General features: G+C 48.5%; 3 protein-coding genes across 3 annotated transcripts in view; all 3 read right to left on the bottom strand.

Annotated features, from left to right (window-relative positions):
• LOC119401806 (atlastin-2) overlaps positions 1-25051 on the bottom strand; it is a 470696-nt gene that overhangs the window by 21038 nt on the left and 424607 nt on the right. The gene's annotated exons all lie outside the window — the stretch shown is intronic.
• Positions 1-25051, bottom strand: part of LOC125759445 (atlastin-3-like) — a 186606-nt gene that overhangs the window by 61471 nt on the left and 100084 nt on the right. The window lies entirely within an intron of this gene.
• The window catches only part of LOC119401808 (atlastin-1-like), a 55302-nt gene continuing 51325 nt past the window's right edge, over positions 21075-25051 (bottom strand). Inside the window, exon 7 of the mRNA XM_037668801.2 lies at positions 21075-22627. Within this exon, the coding sequence (XP_037524729.2) occupies positions 22133-22627 (495 nt within the window). The 3' untranslated portion in view covers positions 21075-22132. The remainder of the gene's footprint in view (positions 22628-25051) is intronic.

The following is a 25051-nucleotide window of genomic DNA, read 5'->3' as shown; positions in this document are numbered from 1 at the left end:
CAAAGCTTCGTCTTCAGGACGTCGTTCGGCGTGCGGCGGGGGCTCGGAACTTCGTCGCGGCGTCGTCGTCGACGGCGGAGGATCTTCACCATTTCGTCGTTCAGCAACAGCACCTCCATCGGTTGCTGCCCTTAGTTTTCCGGATACGGGCTAGGCGACCGGCCCCGGTTTGGGCCAGTGTACTGCCGGCGGTGCGGTGACATGTAGCGGCCGGGCGACGGCGAGCGGGAAGGTCGTCGTCCTTGCCACTGTGTTCCGGTGAGGTAGTCGTCGATGTCGCGAGGCCGTTCGCCTGGCTGCGGGCGCGGCGCGTTGACGGCGAATCCGCGTAGCCCCATCTGTCGGTACTGGCAGCGGCGGTACGTGTGGCCGGCCTCCCCGCAGTGGTAGCAGAGCGGGCGGTTGTCAGGGGCACGCCAAACGTCGGTCTTTCGGGGGGCACAGCGTTGTCCTGTCGGCGGGCGGTATGGCGTCGGTTGTGGTGGCGGCGGTGCCTGGCGGCGAAACTGCTGCGGCGGCGCGGCGTCTTGACGTGGGCGAGGAGTAGGGGCGTTGCGTCGGGCTGCAGCAGCATAGTTCATGACTTCCGGCTGAGCCTGCGGTGCTTCGGGAATTCCAAGCGATTGCCGGACTTCCTCGCGGACAACGTCGGCGATTGAATCCACTTGATGCTGTGGCGAAGGTAACAGATTGCGCAGCTCCTCCCGCACAATCGCTCTGATGGTTTCGCGCAAATCGTCGGTGGCCAGCGAGTGCACTTCGGAATAGGTTGCAGACAGCGGAGAGCGGTTCGTCCGCATGTCAAGTGTCTTTTCGATAGTTGTGGCCTCGGTGAGGAATTCGGTGACTGTTTTCGGGGGGTTCCGCACCAATCCTGCGAAGAGGTCTTGTTTCACTCCTCGTATAAGGAAGCGGACCTTTTTTTCCTCAGGCATGGCAGCGTCGGCCAGGCGGAAAAGTCGCGTCATCTCTTCCGTGTAAATGGTTACGCTCTCATTCGGTAGCTGCGCTCTTGTCTCCAGCAAAGCAGCAGCCTTATCTTTGCGGACGATGCTCGCGAATGTATTAAGGAACGTCGTCCGAAAGAGGTCCCAGGTTTGAAGGCTCGATTCACGGTTCTCGAACCACGTCTTCGCGGCGTCTTCTAGGTAGAAGAAGACGTGGCGCAGCTTCTCTTCAGAGTCCCAGTGATTGAAGGTGGCGACTCGCTCGTACGTCTCCAGCCAGCTCTCCGGGTCTTCAAACGACGATCCACGGAAAGTCGGTGGCTCCTTTGGCCGTTGCATCACGACCGTTGTAGGCGGCATGGGGGCTGTCATCGTCTCGGCGGTCGATGTGACGGTCTTGGGCTGCCTGGTGTTTTCAGGAAGGAGTCCGTACTCTGGGTGCAGTCCCTTCTGCCGGCGGCTGGTACGACGATCCGGGTTGTCTGTAGCGTCGTCTTCTCCGCGGCTTGGGCTTGGGTCAGCGCTCCGCGGTGGCGTCCGGATCATGAAGCAGCACCTCCACCAGATGTCACGTGGTAGTCACGTAGACGAAGACAGCAGTCAGCACGTCCGAGATGAAACTGTTTATTTGGCCGAACTTGTGGCCGGGAAACTGAAATTCACAGTACAGCAATACGCTGATAGCGGCGAACAGAGCGTCGACCGTCGATCAACTAACAAGCGGTGAAGCGCGTCGGCATTTAAACATGTGCCGTCGAATATTCCAGCGTTATCGCTGGCTATCGTGCAATTTCTAGAATAAGCTCGAGTGTGCGCGTGTTGCGCGCAATCTTAACAAAACGATCTACAATGATCGTGAAGGTTCTCGAACAATGAGGCGCGGTTCGCGCTGAGCGTTGCTGGCAGTCTTTGTGGCCGAAAACCGAATATAGCAAAAGTGATAAAGAAACGCACGTGGCAATATGGTGGACTAGATGCCATGGCATGAATGATTTCATTTGACTCAAAGACAAACAAGGCGATGTATGCAGCTCTTTGTTGGCTGCTTTGCATTACATCGATTCCCACAGTGCGTGGGATCTGCCGAATTTTTTTTTATATTGTTGTTGTTGGCCTTGGTGGAGAAATTAGATTATTCGCGGACTATTCTCTTTGAGTTAGTCATAATTTCTAATAACGATTGCGATGACCTCCATGGCAACCTGAATAATATAGAGGGATGGCGCGAATAGTGGAGAAGCATTTTAAACACGAGTAAAGGCGTCTGGCTTCCCGTTTCCCACAATAATAAGATGCCATGTTCATATACATGGCTGCTGAAGTCCTTATACACTCTAAGAAAAAAGAGAGTCAAAAGAGGGTCATGGAACCGTGACTCTTTTCGGGTGTCCATCTGAGCCCTTTTGGAAGGTACAGGCAGACAAAAAGAGTTAGCATTTTGGACGGAGTCACTGGACCCTCCTTAAGCGCGTTTCGATTGGCTTCGGTATACGGAAGAGCCGCCGTATACGCCATACATATCGCGCGCTTGCCCTTTGGCGCCGTTGTGGCGCCTTGCTCGCTGACGCAGACATAGATGGCGCCGGGTTGGCGCGCTGCTCTCCTCTCTCAGTCGTCTCAGTCATCTCAGTCTCTCAGTCTCCTCGTCTATTGGAATGCGTTGCGTGGTTGCGTTGGTTGCGCGTCTTCGGGGATGCTGACGCCGGCTCCGTGCACGAAGTGACGCTTGGAGGGCGGAGTATTCATGGAGCTGCGGACACCGACAACGGGCCCCAGTTAACGGTGAGTGTACTGCTTTCGTAGGTGCTGATTATGCATCTTTAGCTGGGCGTCCGCAGCAGCGTTGTTGATGTTATCTCCCAGCCATTTCCAACAGCAGCCTGCGTCCGCAGGGCTGTTGCGGATGCCCAACTAAAGCTGCCAGTTAAGGAGTTACCACCGTTATGCGCGTTGCTGTACAAGCTCCCATAAAGTGAGCGATGCAATCAATTATCGAGGGTCATTTCTTGCTGATCGCACGTTGTGTCTGCACTACTGAAGGTGCGAGATGTCGTTTTGAGTCTAGTCTACTTCATAATAACATTTCCGCCCCGCCACGGTGGTCTAGTGGTTATGGCGCTCGACTGCTGACCCGAAGGTCGCGGGATCGAATCCCGGCCGCGGCGGCTGCATTTTCGATGGAGGCGAAAATGTTTGAGGCCCGTGTACTTAGATTTAGGTGCACGTTAAAGAACCCCAGGTGGTCGAAATTTCCGGAGCCCTCCACTACGGCGTCTCTCATAATCATATCGTGGTTTTGGGACGTTAAACCCCAGATATTATTATTATTATTCTTAACATTTCCATCGACCTTGAGTGTGCAGCGTGCTTCCGCGCGTGGGAACGTGAAAAAGAAAGCCTGTGTACAGAACGCTCATACGCACTATATATAATGGTTTTTGTTGGCTTAAAGACGGTAGTTTGAGGTGCAGATAAAGTACGCTAGCTTCCAGAACGTACGCGGTAGTCATTCAAGTTGGACACCCCTCGCCGGTAAAGTGGAAAAGCTCATAGACTTTCGACGGCGCGCGTTGTTGCGGCCGTCGCCGTGCACTCTTTTCCCTCGTTTCTGTTTGCTGTTTTCGTGGTTTGCATACATTGCGATAACGTTGGGCGTTATTACAAAATCGAGTGAGTGTACGTGATTGTGGGAGTTATGTGCGCTAATTCTAGCATATGACATGTGTGATCTCGACGTAGACGGCGTACGCACGCTCTGGGTGTCGATCGGACCCTCGTACTCGAATCTGTTTATCTGAGTATTTAAGGATGGGTTACGTTTGTAAAACATGCGGTCAATAACCGCTCACGGCATGCCCCTGACTGCCGGAGGATGTGCTTTGTTGTTTTGTTGTTAGCCTTTATTATGTCTATGTGAACCACTTATTGTGTAGGTTTTGCAAACCTTTTCTGCAATTTCATTTTCTCATCATAATATCACGTTATGCTTTTCAGATACCGTTTTTCATGGTGCTCACGCTGGACAGGAACGACAACCTAGCAAGCCACAAGTCTGGAAACATGATGGCGATTTCTGCTGTTTATTTAGCACCATATGACACTGTGCACATCACAGTCACACATTTTAGTTGGCTATACTCATAGAAGCATGTAAATGAGGAATACCCAAACTTCTTAATTGGAAATCACAGACCATCTTTTCGCGCTTTCTATATAACTTTGCTGGAAAATATGTGTTGTTTTGACGAGTTTTATTAAAATAATGCTGTGATGTTTAGGACGGTTCGAGCACTTCCCCTGTTGTGCAGCAACGCAGGAAACAGACAGGGAGACGTGTTTAAACGTTTATGTACAAAATGAAAGGATATCAAAAGTCGGTGATGTGGGTGCCGTCGGGACGACGACCACATCACATGAGGAAGAAGAGTCCCGTGACCTCACGACTCTCGAGCAGCGGTGGCGTCGTCTAGAAGATGCCGGGACTATCGTGACCTCGGACCTTGTTTCCGACGTCCTGATCACCACCCGGGAGTAGCGGTTCCACGGGCGGGTTCTGGCCAGCACAGCACCGCCTGCGCCGTGCTGGAATGCTGCTCGCCACAGCTGCGGTGCGGCAGTTTATTCACCGGCGTTCCACGCCTTGGCCAGGCACAGCCAGGTACAGCTCGGGTACACAGCTCATGGGCTCGTGGCCCACGTCCGAGTCTGGCGCGTCGCTCGGTACGGCTCGGCACCGCTCGGCGACCCTCGATGCAGTCAGCAACTCCACACCTGGCACCTGGATCCTTGGCCACCCTGGACCTGGCCCGGCTCCGTGGTCCTCCGTGCCCACGCGTCTCGGCCGGCAGGACGTCCCGCTCGCCCGAGCTCAGAATTGTACCGCCCTGGCCCGAACACTGCGAGCGCGCCTCGTGCCACCGTGCTCTTCTTTTTCTTCCCTCCGCGCTCGGTGGTCCGCGCCGACGTTTTCGCGCTATTTATACATGACAAATGCTAAAACTGAACTATTCTTTTTTTGCAGTCGCTGGGCAGAACGGCAAGTATTCTTGGACTTGCTTAAAATGAATACTCTACTATTTTCAACAGTATACATATAGTCGCGCAAAAGTAGAGCAAGGGTCAAATGAGTAACTTAAAATACTCGTGGAGTTGCTTGATGCTTCGGTGTGGGTCACTTGACCCCCGTAGGAGCGTTACCGGCAAGAGACGTCTGACTCCCTATAAGTGGTAACGTGATCCTCCGGATGAGAGTCTTTCCACTCTTCCTAGAGGGTCAGAGGACTCTCCTAGAGCGAGCCGACGCTGACCCACCAAGAGAGTCACCGTGACTATTTCAAGAGAGTCCTATGCGTGGCAAGTCAGAACTCTCTGAAAAGAGTCACGCATACTCTTTTTTTTCTTAGAGTGTAGGTTAAAGTAAATTTCCGCAAATATCTCCGTGTAACGCCGATTTCTAACTTGTTTCGGAATATTCAGTTTTATAACACTTGCTTATCTGCCTTCCGCAAGCTGTTTTCTGACACATATGCTCTGTGCTGCTCCCACTCATATTTAAAAATTTGCTATACTACTTTTGTTGGGGCAAGACTGGTATACGCATGCATTGTGTGGAGTGTACAATGGTAATTTAAAAGAATTAATGCAACACAACCATAAAAATGCGAAGGCTTCAATATAGGCTCTATTTTTTCCTCAGCTTTGCAATAACATGTAAGCTCCAGATTCATCGCCATATCTATGACACTTCATCAGCAGACATTTCCGAGATCAGACACAGAGTTAATAACGCCATATTTGTCACGTGTTGACCTCTCCAAGTATTCATTTTGTCCAAGGACAACACATGAATGACATTGCCTTAGTAAAGATGGTTATGACTCTGCACAATAATGTTGCCGTACTTATACACGGCTTGTTTATGTGTTTGTTGCTCATTGAAATAACAATATTGTACACACACAGCTGCTGTTCCTTCGTTTTTATTTCCATTACTGTTCTGTTTTCGTATATATTGCCCAGCATGCCTGGACCTTGAGTCCGCAGTATTGAAAGAGATAGATAGAAAACGTTTATTGATGAGTGGCTAGCTATTAATGTTGAGAGGGTCCCTTAAACCAGGAACCCTCTCGCCTGGATCGCCCACCGGGCTCGCGCGACGAGTTGGCGCTGGTTGACCATGTCCGACTTGGAGATAGCATCCTCAAACGCTCCAGTGAAGAGGTTTTAGTCGGCATCTATTGTTGTTGCTTGTAGCGCTGGGACGCTTCCTTTGCATTGCAGCAGAGGGTGTGCCAGAGTGTCCGCCACATAGCAGCATGGGCTGATGTAGCCGTATAACGGTGGTTTCATATGGTGGAACAGGATGCCGTGGGCGACTATATGCTCTGAAGGCGCCCGTGCTCGGTGCCTTCGTGTCTTGCGCACAGTAAACCACTTTACACCATTAAGGGGGTTTTGCCGTGTCTATAACTAACACCCTTACACCATAGGAAAAGGGTGTTTTCAGTTATCAAAACACCCATACCATAGGGTGTTTCCAATAGCCTAAACACCCTCATCACTGAAAAATATGAAAAATAAAATCTACCAGTCAGGGGACAAGCAATTACAGATGACGTCAGCACAGAAGGTGCAGGCACGCGCCAAGCCGCACACCTAACAAAGCGTATCGTGAAATACCACATGGATGGAGCGCTCGTGCAGTCGTGCTGCACAGTCTTACACTGACCATCTGGTATATATAGGCGTAGTATCTTAAGCCGCCGTTCAGTGCCAGGTGGAGATAGTCCTGTTCCGTATAATTGAACATTAAGCAGTAAGAGAATAGGCGTAAATTTATGGTACGCTTGTAGATATCCCTAAAAGAGACATACCTTTTAATCTAAACTCGCCTAAGATCCAACGAAATTTTAATCAGCGAGTCCCAGTTATCATCTGGCACGCTGTGGTACGGGCCATGGGTGTTTCAATAACCCATAACACCCTTACCTCCTAAAGGGTGTTTAGTTAGAGCATTACCCCTTAAAGGTTATTTTGGGGAAGGAAAACACCCTTACACCCTAATTTTTGCAAATTTTGGTTAGGCAAAAGGGTGTTTTGCTTGCTTGGAACCCCCTTAAGGGTGCAAAGCTCATGAGCTTAGGAGTGGAGAAATAAATTACGAATACGATACGTGAAAAATGGCACACGATCGATCACGCAATCCTCTGTGCCTGCATAGCGAGGTCACCGAACGGTGCGTCTGAGACTCCGTAGCATTCCAGGCCGATTGCATTGGAAGTTGCAACCGCGCCGTACAACTGTCACGTTTAGAACAAGCATGACATAGGCTCCCCCTTCCCATTTTTTTCTTTCTTTGACTGCGCACAACTCTTTCATTCTGACTATTCCACCAGTCTATAATATTTGGCACTACTGGCGCTAAGCCTGAAGAAAGTGTAGTGATGGGGGAATCTGTTTTTGTCTTTCTTTCTTCATCTATTTCTTTCCCTTTTCTTTCCTGTCTATTTTGCCTGTCTTATTTGTCTCTGTTTTCTCATGTATTTCTTTATTTCTATAAATATTTCTTTATATTTCTTGCTCTTTATATCTGTTTTCTCTTTCTGCCCTTTCTTGTTTTCTCTCTGTGGTTCTTCCTCTTTCTGTTTTTCTTTTTCTCTGTTTCTTTCTTTGTATGCTATGCTTTACTCTCTCATCTATTTGCCGTCCTTGTTACCCTCACATCTCTTTTCTCTTTCATCACTTCCCTATCCCTCTCCTTGTTATAGTATTCTATGCAAGCCTGTGTTACACTATGCTAGCGTGCCTGGATACACGAGTGATCACGATGCTCGCCTTCGGATCGTGGGCACGTGGGTTTAAATCCCGACTCGTGAAGAAATTTCTTGCGCCAAGAACTTCTCTCTTCCTTTCTCTCGTTTTTCTCCCTCTCTCTGTACTCGTTCTCTCGTCGCCCATCAGAGTTATTCTCTCCCACGCCGGACAAATTGGCGCACGTGTTTTGGAAGCAAAGCAGCAGATGAAGAGGAAGGTGAGAACAAAGATAGAGCGTGCCGCTTCATGGTGATGATAGTTTTCTGTTCGCAGATTGTGACGGACGGCTGGCATGAACAGCTCCGTTGCTAGAAGGCTCTGTGTCAACTGACCGGGAGCTGTAAATGCTAGCTGTAGTTATTCTCTCATGCTGGAGCTCGCTGGGAAGCCATCCAATAGCGCTTCTTAGCCGAGATTAAACATAGAAGTGCTCCCTAAGAGCAATGTGATTTCATTAAAAATATCAATATTAATGAATTTCAACCGTTTAAACGCAATTCGCCGAGGAATCTCTTGGGAATAACTGGACATTTGGAAGGTTATCGCTCATTTCTTAACTGAATAGTCGCGTTCTTCCATGTTTCATAATTGCTCACCAGAACGGACCAAAATACACTCTGAGGTTACACAGTTAGGAAGGGTCCAAACCCGCAAGCTTTGAAGGTTGTTGTTTTGGGCAACACCGACGGAATGGGCGTTTTTTCGCCGCTATAATTCATTTCATTATATCTCATAACTATTACATTACAGTTGAAGATAACCGGTTTGTGTTTCATAAGCTCAGAATGTACACTCATCGCTTTCTGCTCTAACGCTATTCTTCGCTGCATTCGGAATCCTCGGAATTGCTTTCTGAATACGAATGTTTAGGAGTTTTATACTACCGGATACTAACTTTGTTTCTTGTGCCAATCTTGTGTTGGCCACGTTCGTTGCACAAACCTTTAGTCCAATATTCCAAAATTTAAATTTGCAATTTCTAATACTCATTTTTTGTTTACGTTAAATAGGTACAGTAGAAGAGCACAAGCTTACCTCACTGCTTTTCAACTTTACACCAAGCTGTGTTTACAATATTTTCTTTACGAGAGCCTCTTTTCCAGTGTGCAGGTTCCAGAAGAATTATAGGACGTTGTGTAATGCCAACTTTTCCCAAAGCTTCGAGTGGTAGACAGAAGCAAATTCTTGATGTAATCGATGAAAAAGAAATACAAGGCCTTCTCTCAGGCCCGTAGCCAGGAATTTTTTTCGGGGGGGGGGGGCACTTGCTGAAAACCTTGACTTTTTGAGAAAAACACCTATTTTTATTATTTATTTTTGGTAAAACACATACTTCACCAAAATTTCGGGGGGAGGGCCCGGGCCCACCGCCCCCCCCCCCTGTCTACGGGCCTGGCTTCTCTTATGACTTACCATTTTCCAACAATCATTTCATATTGGGACTATTTACAGTGTAGTTCCGCGTAGCACGTCCGCCCTTCCTGAAACCTTTCTGCTTGATCGCGATGCCTTTATCCTTGTAAGGTTCAACCCTTCTCTGCAATATTTAAAGTTGTTATAAAAAGCAGTTTAAAAGGTGATCGTACAACAGCCTAAACATTCTTTCGCATAACCTCTTTTATGCAGTAGGAAAGCGATCTATTCCATTCATTTGGACACGCTCCTTTGTTCCAAGTGTGCTGACACAGTTAAGTATGGCCTTTATTTAATTTGGTGCTTGTGCTCCAATGAATTCTACCCAGATGTCGTCTGCGAAACTTGCTTTTTCAGTATGTAGTAGCTCGTTCGGTTGGTAACAGCTTCATTGCTAGCCTGCAGAGCTTTCGCGAACTGGGCCTTAGGTCGCCCACGTGGGGACGTCGAGGCCTTGCATCACCGCCGCCTCGCGGGCCTGCTGCACGGCCCAAAGTTGGCCGCCGAGGCTGGGGCTGCGCAAAGCTGCCCACCGCGGTGAAAGGGTTCCGGAGTTAGCACCTCCGGGGTTTTTCTTACAGTCCTAGAGAATGTGAGTTAATGTGACGACCTCAGTGTGGCAGACCTTGCATAGATTTGTAGTGTATGTATTAGGGTATAGTCTGTGACACTGTGCGGGATTGGTGTAGTAGCTGGTTAATCCAACCTAAATAATCTAGTAATGTACTTATTCTTGCTGTCGCTGACAGTTCACGAAAGGTCATTCTCAGTTTCATTGTATGTGAACCATTTTTTTAGATAACCCGTCATCCTGATATGCCCTTGATTCGTGTTAGTGACCGCCCTGAGTTTTGGTAGCAATACTCATGTGGTTTGCCTTACGAGGCTGAAGAGGATGCGCGTCTTTCCCTTCAGCTTGTTTCCACGATTCCTTTACTTTTAACGGTGCAGTACTCCCGCTTTCTTGTCCTTGTTTGCTTTTGTACCTTCCCACTTCGTGAATGATTGTGAAGCGTCCCTCTTTGTTTTGAACAGCCTTCATTCTTGCGCTATACCTAAAGTTTTCTTTGATAGCCCTGTTTTTTTGCCGTTTTCGATACACTGAATATCTATATTCGGGCTTCATCAGTAATATTTCTTTTTATTAGTCCAAAGCTCATCTCGAATCCTGCCGACGAGATAATAACGTTGGAGGAAATTGCTCACATCGACGTTATCTTCCGTTACATTCAGAAACCACATAACCAAGTTATAGCTAGCAGTCACATGTGGCGTTATTGATCTCGCTTCGCCGTATACGCACTTCAGCTAACCGGGCTTCTTATGCCAAACAATCGGCTCAAGGAAGTGTTTTGCAGATGGGTACATAGCTTCACATGTGTTTCGCTAATAGACAGTCTGCTTGAAATATATACTAGTCACCTGGGAAAGTACAAAGGTAAAAGAAGGAGTGCCTGTGCTCACAATGTCTTGTGAAATTATATTGCTGGGTGGAAGAGATGTCGACAATGTTATTTATTGCGGTCCGGCAATCCGAATATCCCAATAATGCCCCGACTTTCTTCGCTGCCAGCTATTCCGTTGAAGTCACACAGAATATAGAGCAGTTGTCTTTTTCACTATTGCTCAAGTATTCTAGAATTATCCTATTTCATCCGAAGTTGGAAGACAAGCGTGAATTAGTGTAGCACTAATTGTAATAGAATAATGATTATTACTTTATTCATAGCCTAGTATTGAATTCTGGACCACATTTCTTACTCCCATTGCAACACCAGTCCTTATTCATTGTTCAGTGTCCGAGTCGCAAACCATCAAAGCATAAATGTTTGTTATGAATAGAGGCTGTGTTTTTAGACATTAAAAAGCGCCTTTTAGGCTCCAAAAATAGGCAGGCACGTTTTAGGCATCAAACGTCGTAAATGTACGCACAATAAATTTTTACTATAATGCAAACAACTTCAATACGAAGTGGGCGACCTGCGTCTACAAGAGGAAAGCAAGAAATGCTAATCTTTATGATGGCACAAAAGCGCTAACGGTTGAACATAAGTGCGCAATTGTCCTTTCTCTCGCACGGTAAGCAGAACACGGTCTCTCGTTTTATTCTGTAGCGTGATGAGTCAAGTGGCCACTGTTCAAACAGCGCAAGCCGGGGTTTCTTTCTTTTCAGCATAGAGCAAATAGGCGGACCAGGAGCAGTTAGTCAGACCGCTAAAAGACCAGCATGGAGGGATGCTTCATACTGACTGTGTCGAATCGCCTAGGGACGATAGCTCCCCTGTCGGTGAACATCTTAAAATTATGGCGAAGCTTGCACTAAGTCGAGCAAGGGTTAAAACAGCGAAGCTGGATGATTCTAAAGTCTAATCTGAAGTCTAACCTAGGTTGTTGCTAGGCTTTAGCTAGGTGATGCTAGATTGTTCCTAGGTTGCTTCTCAGTGCAGAAAAAGACGTTTGAGTTAAACAACAGACAGTCACATCCACAGACGGAAACTCGGGCTGAAACCGAACGTTCGCACTTCCCGCAGATCTATGGGCACGTCGTTGTTCGCATAGGGGTTCCATCGCTTCGGGGTCTTCTCGAAGCCGCTGTTGCCTCTCCCGTTCCATAGCATTACCTCGTTGTACGTACCACTGATGCACAGTGTACAGATGCTTCAGCGAAGCCGAAATGTGCGGCCACAGTGTTTATCTCTTGGTTAATATTTTCACGTGGTCGTGACGTCGACGGAGACCGCAGGCGAGGTGTCCAAGATGAAAGCTTTATTTGGCCGAACGTGTGGCCGAGAAACGTAAAGTTAGGTTACAGCAATACACACGGTATGCACTGATGGCGGCGAACAGAGCGTCGACCATCGACCAACTGGACAAACGCTCAAGCGCGTCGGCTTTGATACAGGCGCTATCGAGCTTTCCAGCGATATCACTGGTGGCGGCGTTATCTCTCGACAAAGCTGGAACATTCGCGTGCGGCGCGGAATCTAACCACAACGATCTACTACAATCGCGAAGCTTCTCGTACACTGCTTCACGGACAGCGTCGAGCATTGATAACCGTCCTTGCTGGTCAAAACCGAATACATCAAAATAAAACAAGAAGTGGGCGTGGCATTGTCCCGCTCTTAAAAAGCATCGTCCTGATGCTCGTGAAAGAACAAAGATGAGAAAAAAACAAGTGCATATATAAATAAATTACAATAACTAAGGAAAAAGAGTCGCCAGGTTCGCTAACGCGCAAAAGACGGCTTACGGCGCACGACATGGACGACCTGAGGTAGTGCGCGGCGTCGCTGGGAGTTCGCAATGCTGTCCGGGATGACCTCGTAGTCAACAGCACTGAGACGTCGAAGAAACTTGTATGGCCTGAAGTATTGCCGAAGGAGTTTTTCGCTAAGCCCACGTCGGCGTATCGGCATCCAAACCCCAGCACGGTCGCCGAGCTGGTATTCCATGAAGCATCGTCGAAGATTGTAGCGACGGCTGTCGGTGTACTGCTGGCTCATGATGCGCACGCGGGCGAGCTGTCGTGCTTCTTCGGCACGTTGTAAGTAAGCGGTGGCGTCGAGGTTTTCTTCGTCGGTGACGTTCGGTAGCATGGCGTCGAGCGTTGTCGCCGGGTTTCTTCCGTAGACCAACTTGTACGGCGTTATCTCCGTCGTTTCTTGGACGGCCGTGTTGTAAACGAAGGTCACGTACGAAAGGACGTCGTCCCACGTCTTGTGCTCAAAGTCGGCGTACATGGCCAGCATGTCGGCGATGGTCTTATTTAGACGCTCGGTGAGGCCATTGGTCTGCGGGTGGTAGGCGGTTGTACGGCGGTGGCTCGTCTCGCTGTATTTGAAGATCGCCTGAGTTGGGTCCGCGGTAAAGGCGGTACCTCTGTCTGTGATGAGGACCTCTGGGGCGCCATGACGCAAGACGATGTTCTCCACGAAGAACTTGGCTACCTCGGCGGCACTGCCCTTGGGCAAGGCCTTGATGAGGGCACCACAATGATGAGGGCACCACAAGAAGGTAGTCGGTTCGAAGTGGCGAGAAGTTCTTCAGGAGAACGCCGTTCCGTAAGAAAAACGACGGCAGTCCTCGCTTGAATACCTTCGGAACAACGGCGGTCTTGCACTCGAGGTACTCCATAGGGCCCCCCAGTTCCACGTCGGCTCGTTGCCTTTCGGCGAAGTCGTCGGCACTTATAGTTCCGAGGAAGCACTCATCGTCGTCGTCTTGCGGCGGGGCGTCGACGGGGGCACGAGACAGGCAGTCGGCGCCAGAGTGTTTTCGCCCGGACTTGTACACGACGGTAATGTCGAATTCTTGAAGACTCAGACTCCATCGTGCGAGACGATCTGAAGCGTCCTTCAAGTTAGCTAGCCAACATAAAGCGTGATGGTCACTGACAACTTTGAAGGGTTTGCCATAGAGGTAGAGGCGAAACTTTGACGTAGCCAAGAGGATGGCAAGGCATTGCTTTTTTGCTGTGGAATTGTTGGCTTCTGCTTTGGATAGTGACCGGCTAGCATAACTGATAACCCTTTCAAGCCCGTCAGTCTTTTGCACAAGGACGGCACCGAGTCCTACGCTGCTTGCGTCGGTGTGTATTTCGTATCGGCGCAATCGTCGAAATGCGCAAGTATGGGAGGCGACTGCAGGAGTCGTTTTAGTTCTTGAAAGCCTTGCGCTTGCTCCTTTTCCCACCTCAATTCCACGTTAGTCTTCGTGAGAAGCGTCAGTGGTTCGGCGATTCGTGAAAAGTTTTTGACGAAGCGTCTGTAATAGGCGCATAAGCCGAGAAATCGGTGCACGGCCTTCTTGTCGGTGGGTGGCGAGAAGTCGATGATTGCAGCAGTTTTCCGCGGGTCTGGGCGCACTCCAGACTTGCTGATCACATGACCCAGAAACAAGAGCTCGTCGTACGCGAATCGGCACTTTTCTGGCTTCAGGGTCAGTCCAGAGGTCTTGATTGAAGTACTGCCTCAAGTCGCCGGAGAGACTCGTCGAAGGTCGAGGAAAACACGACGACGTCGTCCAAATACACAAGGCACGTCTGCCACTTCAATCCGGCCATTACGGTGTCCATGACGCGCTGGAACGTCGCAGGTGCCAAGCAGAGACCGAAAGGCATGACCTTGAACTCGAAGAGGTCGTCGGGTGTTATAAAAGCGGTCTTTTCTCAGTCTATTTCGTCTACTTCGATTTGCCAGTAGCCGGTCTTGAGGTCCATCGAAGAAAAGTACTTCGCGTTGTGGAGGCGATCTGGGGCGTCGTCTATACGTGGGAGAGGGTACACATCCTTTTTCGTGATTTTGTTCAGGCGACGGTAATCGACGCAGAAACGTAGGGTCCCATCGTTCTTCTTCACTAACGACACGGGTGACGCCCACGGACTCTTTGGAGGCTGGATGATGTCGTCGCGTAGCATTTCGTCGACTTGTTTCTTTATCGCCTCACGTTCTCGAGTCGAAACTCTGTACGGGCTCTGACGAAGTGGCCTGGTACTTTCTTCTGTTATGATGCGATGTCTTGCGACCGGTGTCTGCCGAAGTCTGGACGACGATGAAAAGCAGTCCTTGTATTGCAGGAGCAGGGAGCTGATCGTGCTTGACCTTCGGAAGGCTCGGGTTGACGTCGAAATCTGGTTCGGGACCTCGATCCTTCGAAGCAGGTTCTGTAGCATCAAAGAGGGTGAAAGCATTGCTGCCGTCCACGAATTCGTCGGTGTAGGCGACCGTCGTACCAATGTTGAGGTGCCTATATTCGTGGCTGAAGTTTGTCAGCACTATCTTTGCTTTGCCGTCACGCAGCTCGGCTATGCCTCTTGCGACGCAAGTCTGACGGTTAAGGAGCAGGTGCTGATCACTCTCGAAGACGTTTTCAAGGTTCGCAGGTTTTTAGGTGCCGACGGAAATAATGACGCTGGAGCGCGGCGGAACCGTCACCTGCCTTCTATTACATTCAATGCATGGTTCCCTGGTGTCGCGTTGGGCGGGAGCGCTTTGTCTGAGGTTAGTGTTATCGACTCAGACCTCAGGTCGATGACGGCGCCATGATCACTTAGGAAGTCCATTCCAAGTATCACATCCCTGGAGCAGTTTCGTAGGATGACAAAGCTCGCAGGATAAGTCCGGTTATTCATGGTGACTCTCGGCGTGCAGACACCAATCGGCGTTATCAGGTGGCCTCCAGCTGTCCGGATTTCGGGTCCACTCCAAACGGTCTTTAGTTTCTTCAGCTTGGTGGCGAATGGCCCACTGACGAAGGAATAGTCGGCCCCAGTGTCGACAAGAGCGGTGACATTGTGGCTGTAGATGAGAACGTCGATGTCGCTAGTCCGCCGTGGTGCGTTGCGGTTTGTCGCGGCGTCGGGTCACGGCGACATCGGTTTGCACCGCTGCTTCCGCGTTGCGTCATCAGGTCTGCTTCCGGTCGCAAAGTTTCGTCTTCAGGACGTCGTTCGGCATGCGGCGGGGGCTCGGAACTTCGTCGCGGCGTCGTCGTCGACGGCGGAGGATCTTCAGCATTTCGTCGTTCAGTAACCGCACCTCCATCGGTTGCTGCCCTTAGTTTACCGGATACGGGCTAGGCGACCGACCCCGGTTTGGGCCAGTGTACTGCCGGCGGTGCGGTCGTCGTTCTTGCCACTGTGTTCCGGTGAGGTAGTCGTCGATGTCGCGAGGCCGTTCGCCTGGCTGCAGGCGCGCCGCGTTGACGGCGAATCCGCGTAGCCCTATCTGTCGGTGCTGGCAGCGGCGTTACGTGTGGCCGGCTTCCCCGCAGTGGTAGCAGAGCGGGCGGTTGTTTGGGGTGCGCCAAACGTCGGTCTTCCTTGGCGCGTAGCGCGGGGCGACAGGAGGACGGTAGGGCGTCGGTGGTGGTAGCGGCGGCGGCGTCCGACGGCCGCACTGCGGCGATGCGGTGTCTTGATGTGGGCGCGGAGGGGGAACGTAGCGTCGGGCTGCTGCAGCGGAGCTCATGGCTTGCGGCTGAGGCGGCGCTGGCTGATGAACACCCAGTGGCTGTTGAATTTCTTCCCGCACAGCGTTAGCAGTCGACGTCAATTCGGGCTGCGAAAAAGGTGCAAGCCTTCGCAGCTCTTCTCGAACGATGGTTCGGATCATTTCGTGCAAGTCGTCGGAGCCAAGGGCATGAACAGCTGCGCTGTCTTGAATTGTGCGCCGATTGTATTGCCGGGTACGCATTTCCAGCGTCTTTTCGATCGCTGTTACCTCTGCCAGGAATTCCTGGACGGTCTTGGGTGGGCTCCGCATCAGCCCAGCGAAGAGTTCTTGTTTGACTCCTCGCATGAGGAAACGGGCTTTCTTCTTCTCGGGCATGTCGGGGTCAGCGTGGCGGAACAGTCGAGTCATTTCTTCCGCGAAAATGTTCACGTTCTCGTTCGGCAGTTGCGCCCGTATCGCGCCCCTTCCCAGGTCGCGCCCCTTCCTTTCGGACGACGCTCGCAAACGTCCCCAAGAAAGTGCTGCGAAAGTGGTCCCAGGTTCGAAGTGTCGATTCCCGTTTCTCGATCCATGTCCTTGCTGCTTCTTCCAGGTAGAAGTATACGTGGCGCAGCTTGTCCTCGGAGTTCCAGCTATTAAATGTGGAGAGCCTTCCGAAGCTCTCGAGCCAAGTCTCGGGGCCTTCACATGGCGAACCACGGAAGGTCGGCGGCTCCCTGGGTGGCTGCATCACGATCGCTGTAGGGGGCTCTGCTGCAGTCATCGTTCCTGTTGTCTTCGTTGCCGTGGTTTTTGGCTTGTCCAGTAGCAGTCCGTATTCTGGTGGGAGACCTTGCTGTCTGCGGCTGACTCGCTGGTCAGCGGTGGTGCCGATGTCCCCTTGACGGCGTGGGCTTGGCTCACGGCTGGAGGGGGGTGTTCGGTACATGGACCGGGAAGCACCTCCACCAGATGTCACGTGGTCGTGACGTGGCCGAACTTGTGGCCGAGAAACGGAAAGTTAAGTTACGGCAATAGACACGGTGTGCACTGATAGCGGCGAACAGAGCGTCGACCGTCAATCAACTGACAAGCGGTCAAGCGCATCGGCTTTTATACAGGCGCTATCTAAATTTCCAGCGATATCGCTAGTGGCGGCGTTATCTCTCGACAAAGCTGGAACATTGGCGTGCGGTGCGCAATCTGAACAAAACGATCTACTACAATCGCGAAGCTTCTCGGACACTGCTTCGCGGACAGTGTCGATCGTTGATAACCGTCCTTGCTGGTCAAACCCGAATACACCAAATAAAAGAAGAAGTGGGCGTGGCAATTTGACAGAGAGCAGAGCATGTTGGAAAGTATTCATTCTAAAAAGACAGGGCGTGCAAACACGGACACAAGAAAGAAGTCGGGACACCACAAACGCCGACTAACAACTGAAGAGACGCACAACGGCAGAAAATAAAGAAGACACGAAAACTTATCTGCGCATGCGCATGCATTAGGCGAACCTGTCAATCCGGCACGCGTGGGGGTCTACGTGGAAGATTACTGTTAAGGCATTTGATTTCATTTTGTGCAAGTTAATTGACGGTTGGCTCACGCATGCGCTACCGCTATTCTAGGGCTGTACAGCACTGCGCATTCATCGAATTTTGGCGTGCACTTACAATCTCGACAATGTAAATATAGATTAGAAGGTGAGCCACCGGTAAGCGATCTCTTATGTTCCAATAATCTCTGGTTAATACAGCGGCCCGTCTGTTCTACGGAGAAGCGGCCGCAGCTGAATCGGACCTTATACACCACACTTGTACGGCAATCAGTGAATATTTTGGTGTGTTTTATGAAACAAATATCGGTCCGCACTTCCTCTCTTTTACTCACTCATTCTTCCTCTGCACAGCTGCACGAATCTTACCTAGCTTATTGGCAGCCGTGAAACATTAACGCCGTATCGATTTCCTACAATCTTTAGCCTGTGAGACACGCATAGAATGTACGGCATACCTACGACACCTTTCTTCCTATCGCTTTCTGCAACCATGCTTGGACTTAACATAATGTACTCCTTTAAACGTGCAGCGACAGTGGCCACTGCATCACGAGGATATCCTACATCTAAAAGGCGCGACACCTGTGCGTTAAAGCTATCACTCATTTTGTGCTCACACGACTTGGTGAAGGCTGGCTTAAGGCAAGACATGGCAATGCCGTTTTTTACAACCTTCGAGTGGTTCGATGAAAAATTTAACGGCAGTTTCGAAGATCTAGGAGAATACTGCCAGCACACCTGGTTCTTATGAAACGTTAAGGAAATGTCTAGAAATTCCATTATTCTGAGACACATCTTTAGTAAAGCGCAGCCCTCCTCCATTTAATTCAAATTTTTCGCTCACTGAGGTTACCACCCTTTCAAAGTACTCACCACTACAAAAAATAAATCGTCCACAAAACGAAAAACATTTATAACCGAATTACCTAAGGCGCCTTTCAAAAGCTTATCAGCCTTGCTAAGGCATAAGTCACTAAGAACCGGAGCAACCTTAGAACCAATACACATCCCTGATTTCTGCACATAAACGCCTTCCTTCCAACCTACAAGCGTCGGCTTTAAATACATGGAAAGAATTTCTAGAAAAGCCCCCGGTAGTGACACCACATTCATCGGTGAAAGCCGTCTCGTGCACTTGTTGTTTAATACATTCATTAACACATTTTAACAAGTCCTCATGCGGTAAAGAGTAATAAAGGTCTTCAATATTCATACTAAAAGCTCTACAACAGCCGGGGTTCTCCTATGAGATGAACTGAACTAGCGCCTGAGAATTACGCATACGAAAAGGGTTTGAAAAACTCAAAGAGGTTAAGCAGTTGTGCAAATAACTAGATACAGCGACTTGCCAGGTTCCTTGCTCTGAAACGATTTCCCTAAACGGAAGCTCGTTCTTATGTGTTTTCGCTGAAAAAAACAATTCTAAAGTAATGAAAAAATCCGCAAACAGGGGTTGGGTGCTCGAGCCGACGTTTCGACAAGTGGACCTGTCTTCTTCAAGGCTGGAACGCTTTTCATTGCAAGCTTCCATCTTCCACTTCCTGCCGTTTTTTTTTTGGAATTCTAAATTAGGTGATTTAGCCTTCTTGACATTACAAGCTAATCTCTCAAGGTTATGTTTACAAAAAGGTTAACAGCACGTTGCCTAACTACTGATGGTTGAAGTTTTACTGTCCGAAAATTATTTTTTATTCCTGTTAATGCTTTTTCTGAGAACAAACTGTCCGGCATAACTACACAATACCCTTCCTTATCTGAAATTACTGGCCTCAGTTTCTTCTCGACACAGTACTTAACCAACGGCCGGATAGGATCAGGACACTTGAGATGCACATTAAAACTTTTGATACTAGCAACGCAGTCTGAAATGCAGTAGGATCGCTCTTCTTCAGGAACGAGTCTAGTGATTGCACGCGGCAAACCCAAAGCGTCTATTGGTTTCAGGTTCAGCTTAAAGCAGTATTTAGGACCTAAGGCTAGGGGTTTCCAGTGACTATCATCTAAGGCAGCTCCTCCAAGGACTATCAAGTTAGTTTGCGGTGAAACAGTAGAAGTTTTATCCTCTATAAGATTTCCGCATGCTGGTTAGCTACCCTCATCCAGTCGGCGTACATCTGCTTCTGGCAGCGATCGTCACGCAGAGTCGAGCGACAGACCTTGAGGCATTTCTGGTAAAATCTCACTTGACGCCATGATTCCGCGGTCAATATGGCGCACATGCTCCTGGCATGTCTGTCCGGTAGATGGTTGCAGAAAGCCGCACAAAAGTTGAACTTCAGCTGGGCAAACTTTAATCTTAGAAAGCCATGAAAAAGTCCTAGGACGCACCAATCAAATAGCAATTAAAGAAGCTAAAGAAGCAGGATTGTTCAGGTAAGTAGGAGTACATGGAAAAGGGCTCAAAGTACTAGAAATGTAGCTTAGAATAACAAAGAGCTGAGCTAGTTGGATAGTATTCGTTCTAAAAAGACAGGGAGTGCAAACACGGACACAAGAAAAAAGTCAGGACACCACAACCGTTTGTGGTGTCCTGACTTTTTTCTTGTGTCCGTGTTTGCACGCCCTATATCCTTGGTTAATCCCGACGGTTTATTAAATCTTCTCTCAATTACTGGCTACGTCTGGCTAGAAATCCTAATTAGTGTTTGCCTCCCACTTGTTGCCTAGCTAGTCTCTAGTAGTTAGAGACCAGATTTTAGGCAAATATCATGAAGAAGCCTTAAATCCGCAAATAGAGACCGGATTTAGGCTTCTTCATGATATCACTGCTGCTGGCTTTTCTTGATGTATACTACTAACAGTACTAGTGTCTACTCTGAGGTTGTTGTCTTGCCGAAACTGCTTTCAGATGCGAAGCATCTTATGGCGGAGGTCAATCCGGTGGTGGTGGTGTGCGGCGTGACCACCCTTACTGCGCATGCGAAAACCCTCTCCACACCTCCTCTCCGCTCCCCTTTCTTTATCCCATACCCTCCCCACTCCCTCCTCCACTCCCCCTCTGAAACGCGGGCTCGACATGCCGAACCGCTGCTTCGCATCGCCTCATGGTCCCCTTTAGCGGGAGATGGCGTTATTTTTCCGCAACTGACAACCTCATTTCCTAAAATTTCCGAGGACTTTTATCCAGGCACGCCATACCTCACAGCACTATTATTTGCAGCTATAAGCGCTTTGCTGGTAGAAGTCCGACCACCTTCAGTCCTGGGAACTTGTCCACCAGCACCACAATAAGAAACCTATTCATTCTAAAAAGACAGGGCGTGAAAAAACGGACACAAGAAAGAATTCATGACACCCCGTCTTTTTAGAATGAAAACTTACCAACTAGATCAGCTATTCGTTATTCGAAGAAATCTATCACCGGTATAAATAACTGAAATATATACTACCAGTAAAGCTGGGTTCTTTACCAGCGATCCTATGATCGCGATTCAGCCAGAGGCTGACCACCAGGCTTGTGAAGATTTCACACCCGAGGTGCCCCGTCCGAAACGGTCGTTGCGGCGACTTGCAAGCAGAGGCTTGGCGATCTTGGAGAAAGCAGTTTTATGTACAGAAGTGGTCACAAGAGCATATTTACAACGTATTTACAAGTTCTGGCCGTCTACATTAGACGTCGTCCAAACCTCGGGATACCCGAGTAATGCATAGCAGTAACACCGCTCAAACCAGAATGGCCTTATTCTCACGGTCAAGCTTTTTCGTCCCCCCTTGCGCACCTGGTTTAGCAGTCACGTGGTCTCGCCGATCTTGGCGCGCCTTCCCTGTAGCTGCGTCCACGCAGCTGCACCTGCGGGGAAAGGGCTCTACCGAAGGGGAGGGTTGATATTTGGATTCCTTCCGTGATAGCATACTCGGGAGAGTTGCCGCCACCGGCTGTCTTCTTTTGGTGGCATTGTTCTTGCCCAGGTCGGAACCGTCTGCCACCCCCGCGCATTCTCTCTGTGCGCGGGCGACGTTGCGGGCATACAGGCACCAACGACCTCCCCCCGGCTCTCTAGTTTCTCCGAACCTTACACTACCTTCAAAGCAAAAGGTGATTTTCCCAAACAGTTAACTTCAGTGGAAGGTATTCTCAGAACGGATATCTTTTCCCCCTCTCGTCCCGTTTTAATCCTCGAAAACATGGTACATACACGTTTTCCTTACATTACTACAGTGCCTGATAATTTGATCATGGCTGAATGTTGCATTTAGGATCAGGTTGTTAATGGTGCAGTTATGTAGAAACAAGAAAACAGTGTTCTGTGTCTGCAAATAATTACAAAAATATAGAGAGGCCACATTTTTTTCTAGCTGTCATATGTTTTTATTGAAACTAATATTTTCTTTACGTCACAGCATAGCGCTGCGCACTGAAAAAGTGTAGAAAGGAAATAACTATAACAACTAAACTAGTTGTTCCATTAATCGCGCGTATATGCTGCGGACAAGCTGCTGATTGAACGGGCATGTTCTTCAGGATATCATTCAAATGAAAACCTGGGGTTATTAAGGACACGCCGTGCGAGCCTCCTGAATAAGAAAGGGTTTCCTCCGCGCGACCCAGGCATGAAGCCCGCACCTAACAGGTCTGCAGCTAATTCGGTCGCATCTAGGACGTCTCGCCAGGTACTGGTGGATTCTCTCTCCTTTATCGCGTCCTCTAGATTTTTCGCCAAGTCTGCCAACTTCTTGCTCATTTCCTCTTTCTCTCTTTCACTTTTCTCTGCCCTTTCTTTCTCTCTATCTCGTTCTTGTTCAGTCTCCTTTTGCTTCTTATTCATTTTCTCTCTTTCTCTCTGCATTTCCGCTTCTCTTGCCTCTGCATTTTGTTTCTCCAGAATTCGTTCCCTTTCCCTTTGTTCTTCCCTTTTCCGCTCCTCGTCTCGTTCCCTCTCTCTTTTTGCTTCCTCTTCCTGCTCCTTTTTGATGGTCTCCTCCGCGTCCTTGATGAAGTGATTGAACAATTCTTCAAGGTCCTGCAAACACGAACGACGGATAAGAAAATTGCACACCAATTTTGCGTACTTATTTTTGCGTTTGTGCTTCCTATGCAAAGGAAGCAAATGCTTACATAGATCGAAGCGTCACAATGAGATATCCTTAATAAAACAATTGGTATCCTTGTTTGGGATTGAAAAATAATTTTGCCTTCGCAGGAATAGTAAAGCGAAGAATTGTGTACGACGACTTTTGAATATGACGATTGCCGATCCAAGAAAAGGCTGTATTGACATACAGTACCACTATTTCATTAGGATCATTACGATCTCGCTGGTTCATAAGCTTTCAGCCATTAGTGGTGTGTTATGAAATCGCATGGAAAGATGTGGGATCTAACCCGAGACTTTAGTGTCAGTAGCCGAGCAGTTAGCCAGCACAGTGACTGTGTAGCCTCTATTGTTCATGATAAACTGAAGGGCGCGATAATACGGTACACAAGGAAGAAGATGGACACGGGACACGGGACACGGGGAGACAGCCTATCTAGAACGTCACTTGACGTAGGCAGGCTGAGCGCAAGATTTTAACTTTTTAGGTTTTTTTGGTGTCGACTCGTTGGGTTAGGTATGATTGCATAGTAGTATAAATATTTCTTTCCTCAATAAAAAATTTTCAGTTGCTAGTAGCGCGTCGTCCCGTGTCCATCTTCTTCCTTGTGTACCGTATTATCGCGCCCTTCAGTTTATCATGAACCAACACCAACTCGCCCAACTTTTTACCTTACTGAGCCTCTATTGTACCATTTGTTTTTCGTGAATAAAACGAGACTACTTTAACTCGAGCTCACATTCTCCGATTGTCGTGGTATTGTCCTTTGCATGGTTAAGTTCTTGCTCGCGTAGCGTTTCTAGCGAATTGATAGTACTATAATCTAGCGCAAGTTTGTATTTTCGGCAGAAACTATAGGTGTCACTGCACTAAAATGCATAATACTGTGTTATATAAAGAGATCAGTGGTGCGAAAACGTTTGCAACTTCACGTATTACACAAGCACCGCGCTCTTGCAACACTGTCAACTTGGTAGTATATTCACTGCATTCAGTGGCCCAATCTAGCGATCCATAATTTCCATTCGAAAAAATTGGGCGTCGTTAGGGAGCGCGTTCGTAAATTTCAGATGATGGTAAGAAATACCGCATACAATACTACTAATTTCAGTTACTTCAATATAATGGTATGCATTAAATGTTCGCCGTGTCTTTTACTCTACAAATAATATATCGATATAATATCCTGATTAACGGTACTAGACCTGCTTCTGCATCAATTATATTAATTCGTGCATTCTGCGCCGTATTGTTTGCACAAGGAGGCAAAACTTTCTTGGCGTCTTGTGGCTAACTTTAAGCTTTTCCTAATACCACTACAACTCGCACTATTTATCGCCGTTATAGATCGGTTACTAAATGCGTGCATGGAATTGCGGAGAACATCAACATGCGTAATCTGCCCCGCCACGGTGGTCTAGTGGTTATGGCGCTTGGCTGCTGACCCGAAGGTCGCGGGATCAAATCCCGGCCGCGGCGGCTGCGTTTTCGATGGAGGCGAAAATGTTTGAGGCCCGTGTACTTAGATTTAGGTGCACGTTAAAGAACCCCAGGTGGCCGAAATTTCTGGAGCCCTCCACTACGGCGTCTCTCATAATCATATCGTGGTTTTGGGACGTTAAACCCCAGATATTATTGTTAACATGCGTAATCTGCATTGATTACAGATTTTCGTGTTGTTACCAATATCAGTGATGATAACGAGGGCTTTGTATTTCTAGTAGCAAAATTTTCATGTTGGAGCACTTTTGTGCAGCCAAATTATCAATTTAGACCAATTTGGACAGATTTTGCTATCTGGGAGCACCCTGGAGCTGCTAGTTTCACATCCTTGAGTACGTCGGCGAAGGCTGTTGCATTTCACATTGAAACACATAAACAAGTACTATGGGCCTGTTACGAAGAGCTAGATGAATATTTCGATTCATTGCAGATATCATGAAAAAAAATGCTCTCCTGAGCTCTGAATATTACTTCACATCATAATGCAAAAATAACTGTCATCGAGTCTAATCTGGCAGAATAACATCTTCTGCGGGTTTTTAGACACGAGGAAATATGCAGAATGTTTGTTCAATGAAATAGGAGTTTCTCAAATAAAACTCTAATAGAGTTATGTGGTTCTTTAAATATAACGGTATTGCGGCAAATCGACAGTTTTCCTAATAATGAAATATTGCCCTTTCAATCACCAAAAATGGCAGACACGCGCCGCCACATACAACAGTCCGTTCAAGCTAAGTAAAATCACAAAATCAGTTCGAAGATTCCGTCCGTGGACGTGAGACTCGAGTTAAATATCAGCTCTTGCCTTTGCTTCCCTAGCAGGAAGCGAGCATAAGTATTCGAAG

The sequence above is a fragment of the Rhipicephalus sanguineus genome, chromosome 8, assembly GCF_013339695.2.
Source record: "Rhipicephalus sanguineus isolate Rsan-2018 chromosome 8, BIME_Rsan_1.4, whole genome shotgun sequence".
In the NCBI taxonomy this organism is placed as follows: Eukaryota; Metazoa; Arthropoda; class Arachnida; order Ixodida; family Ixodidae; genus Rhipicephalus; species Rhipicephalus sanguineus.
Note: the sequence above shows the minus strand (reverse complement) of the source record. Positions and strands in the feature narration are given on the sequence as shown.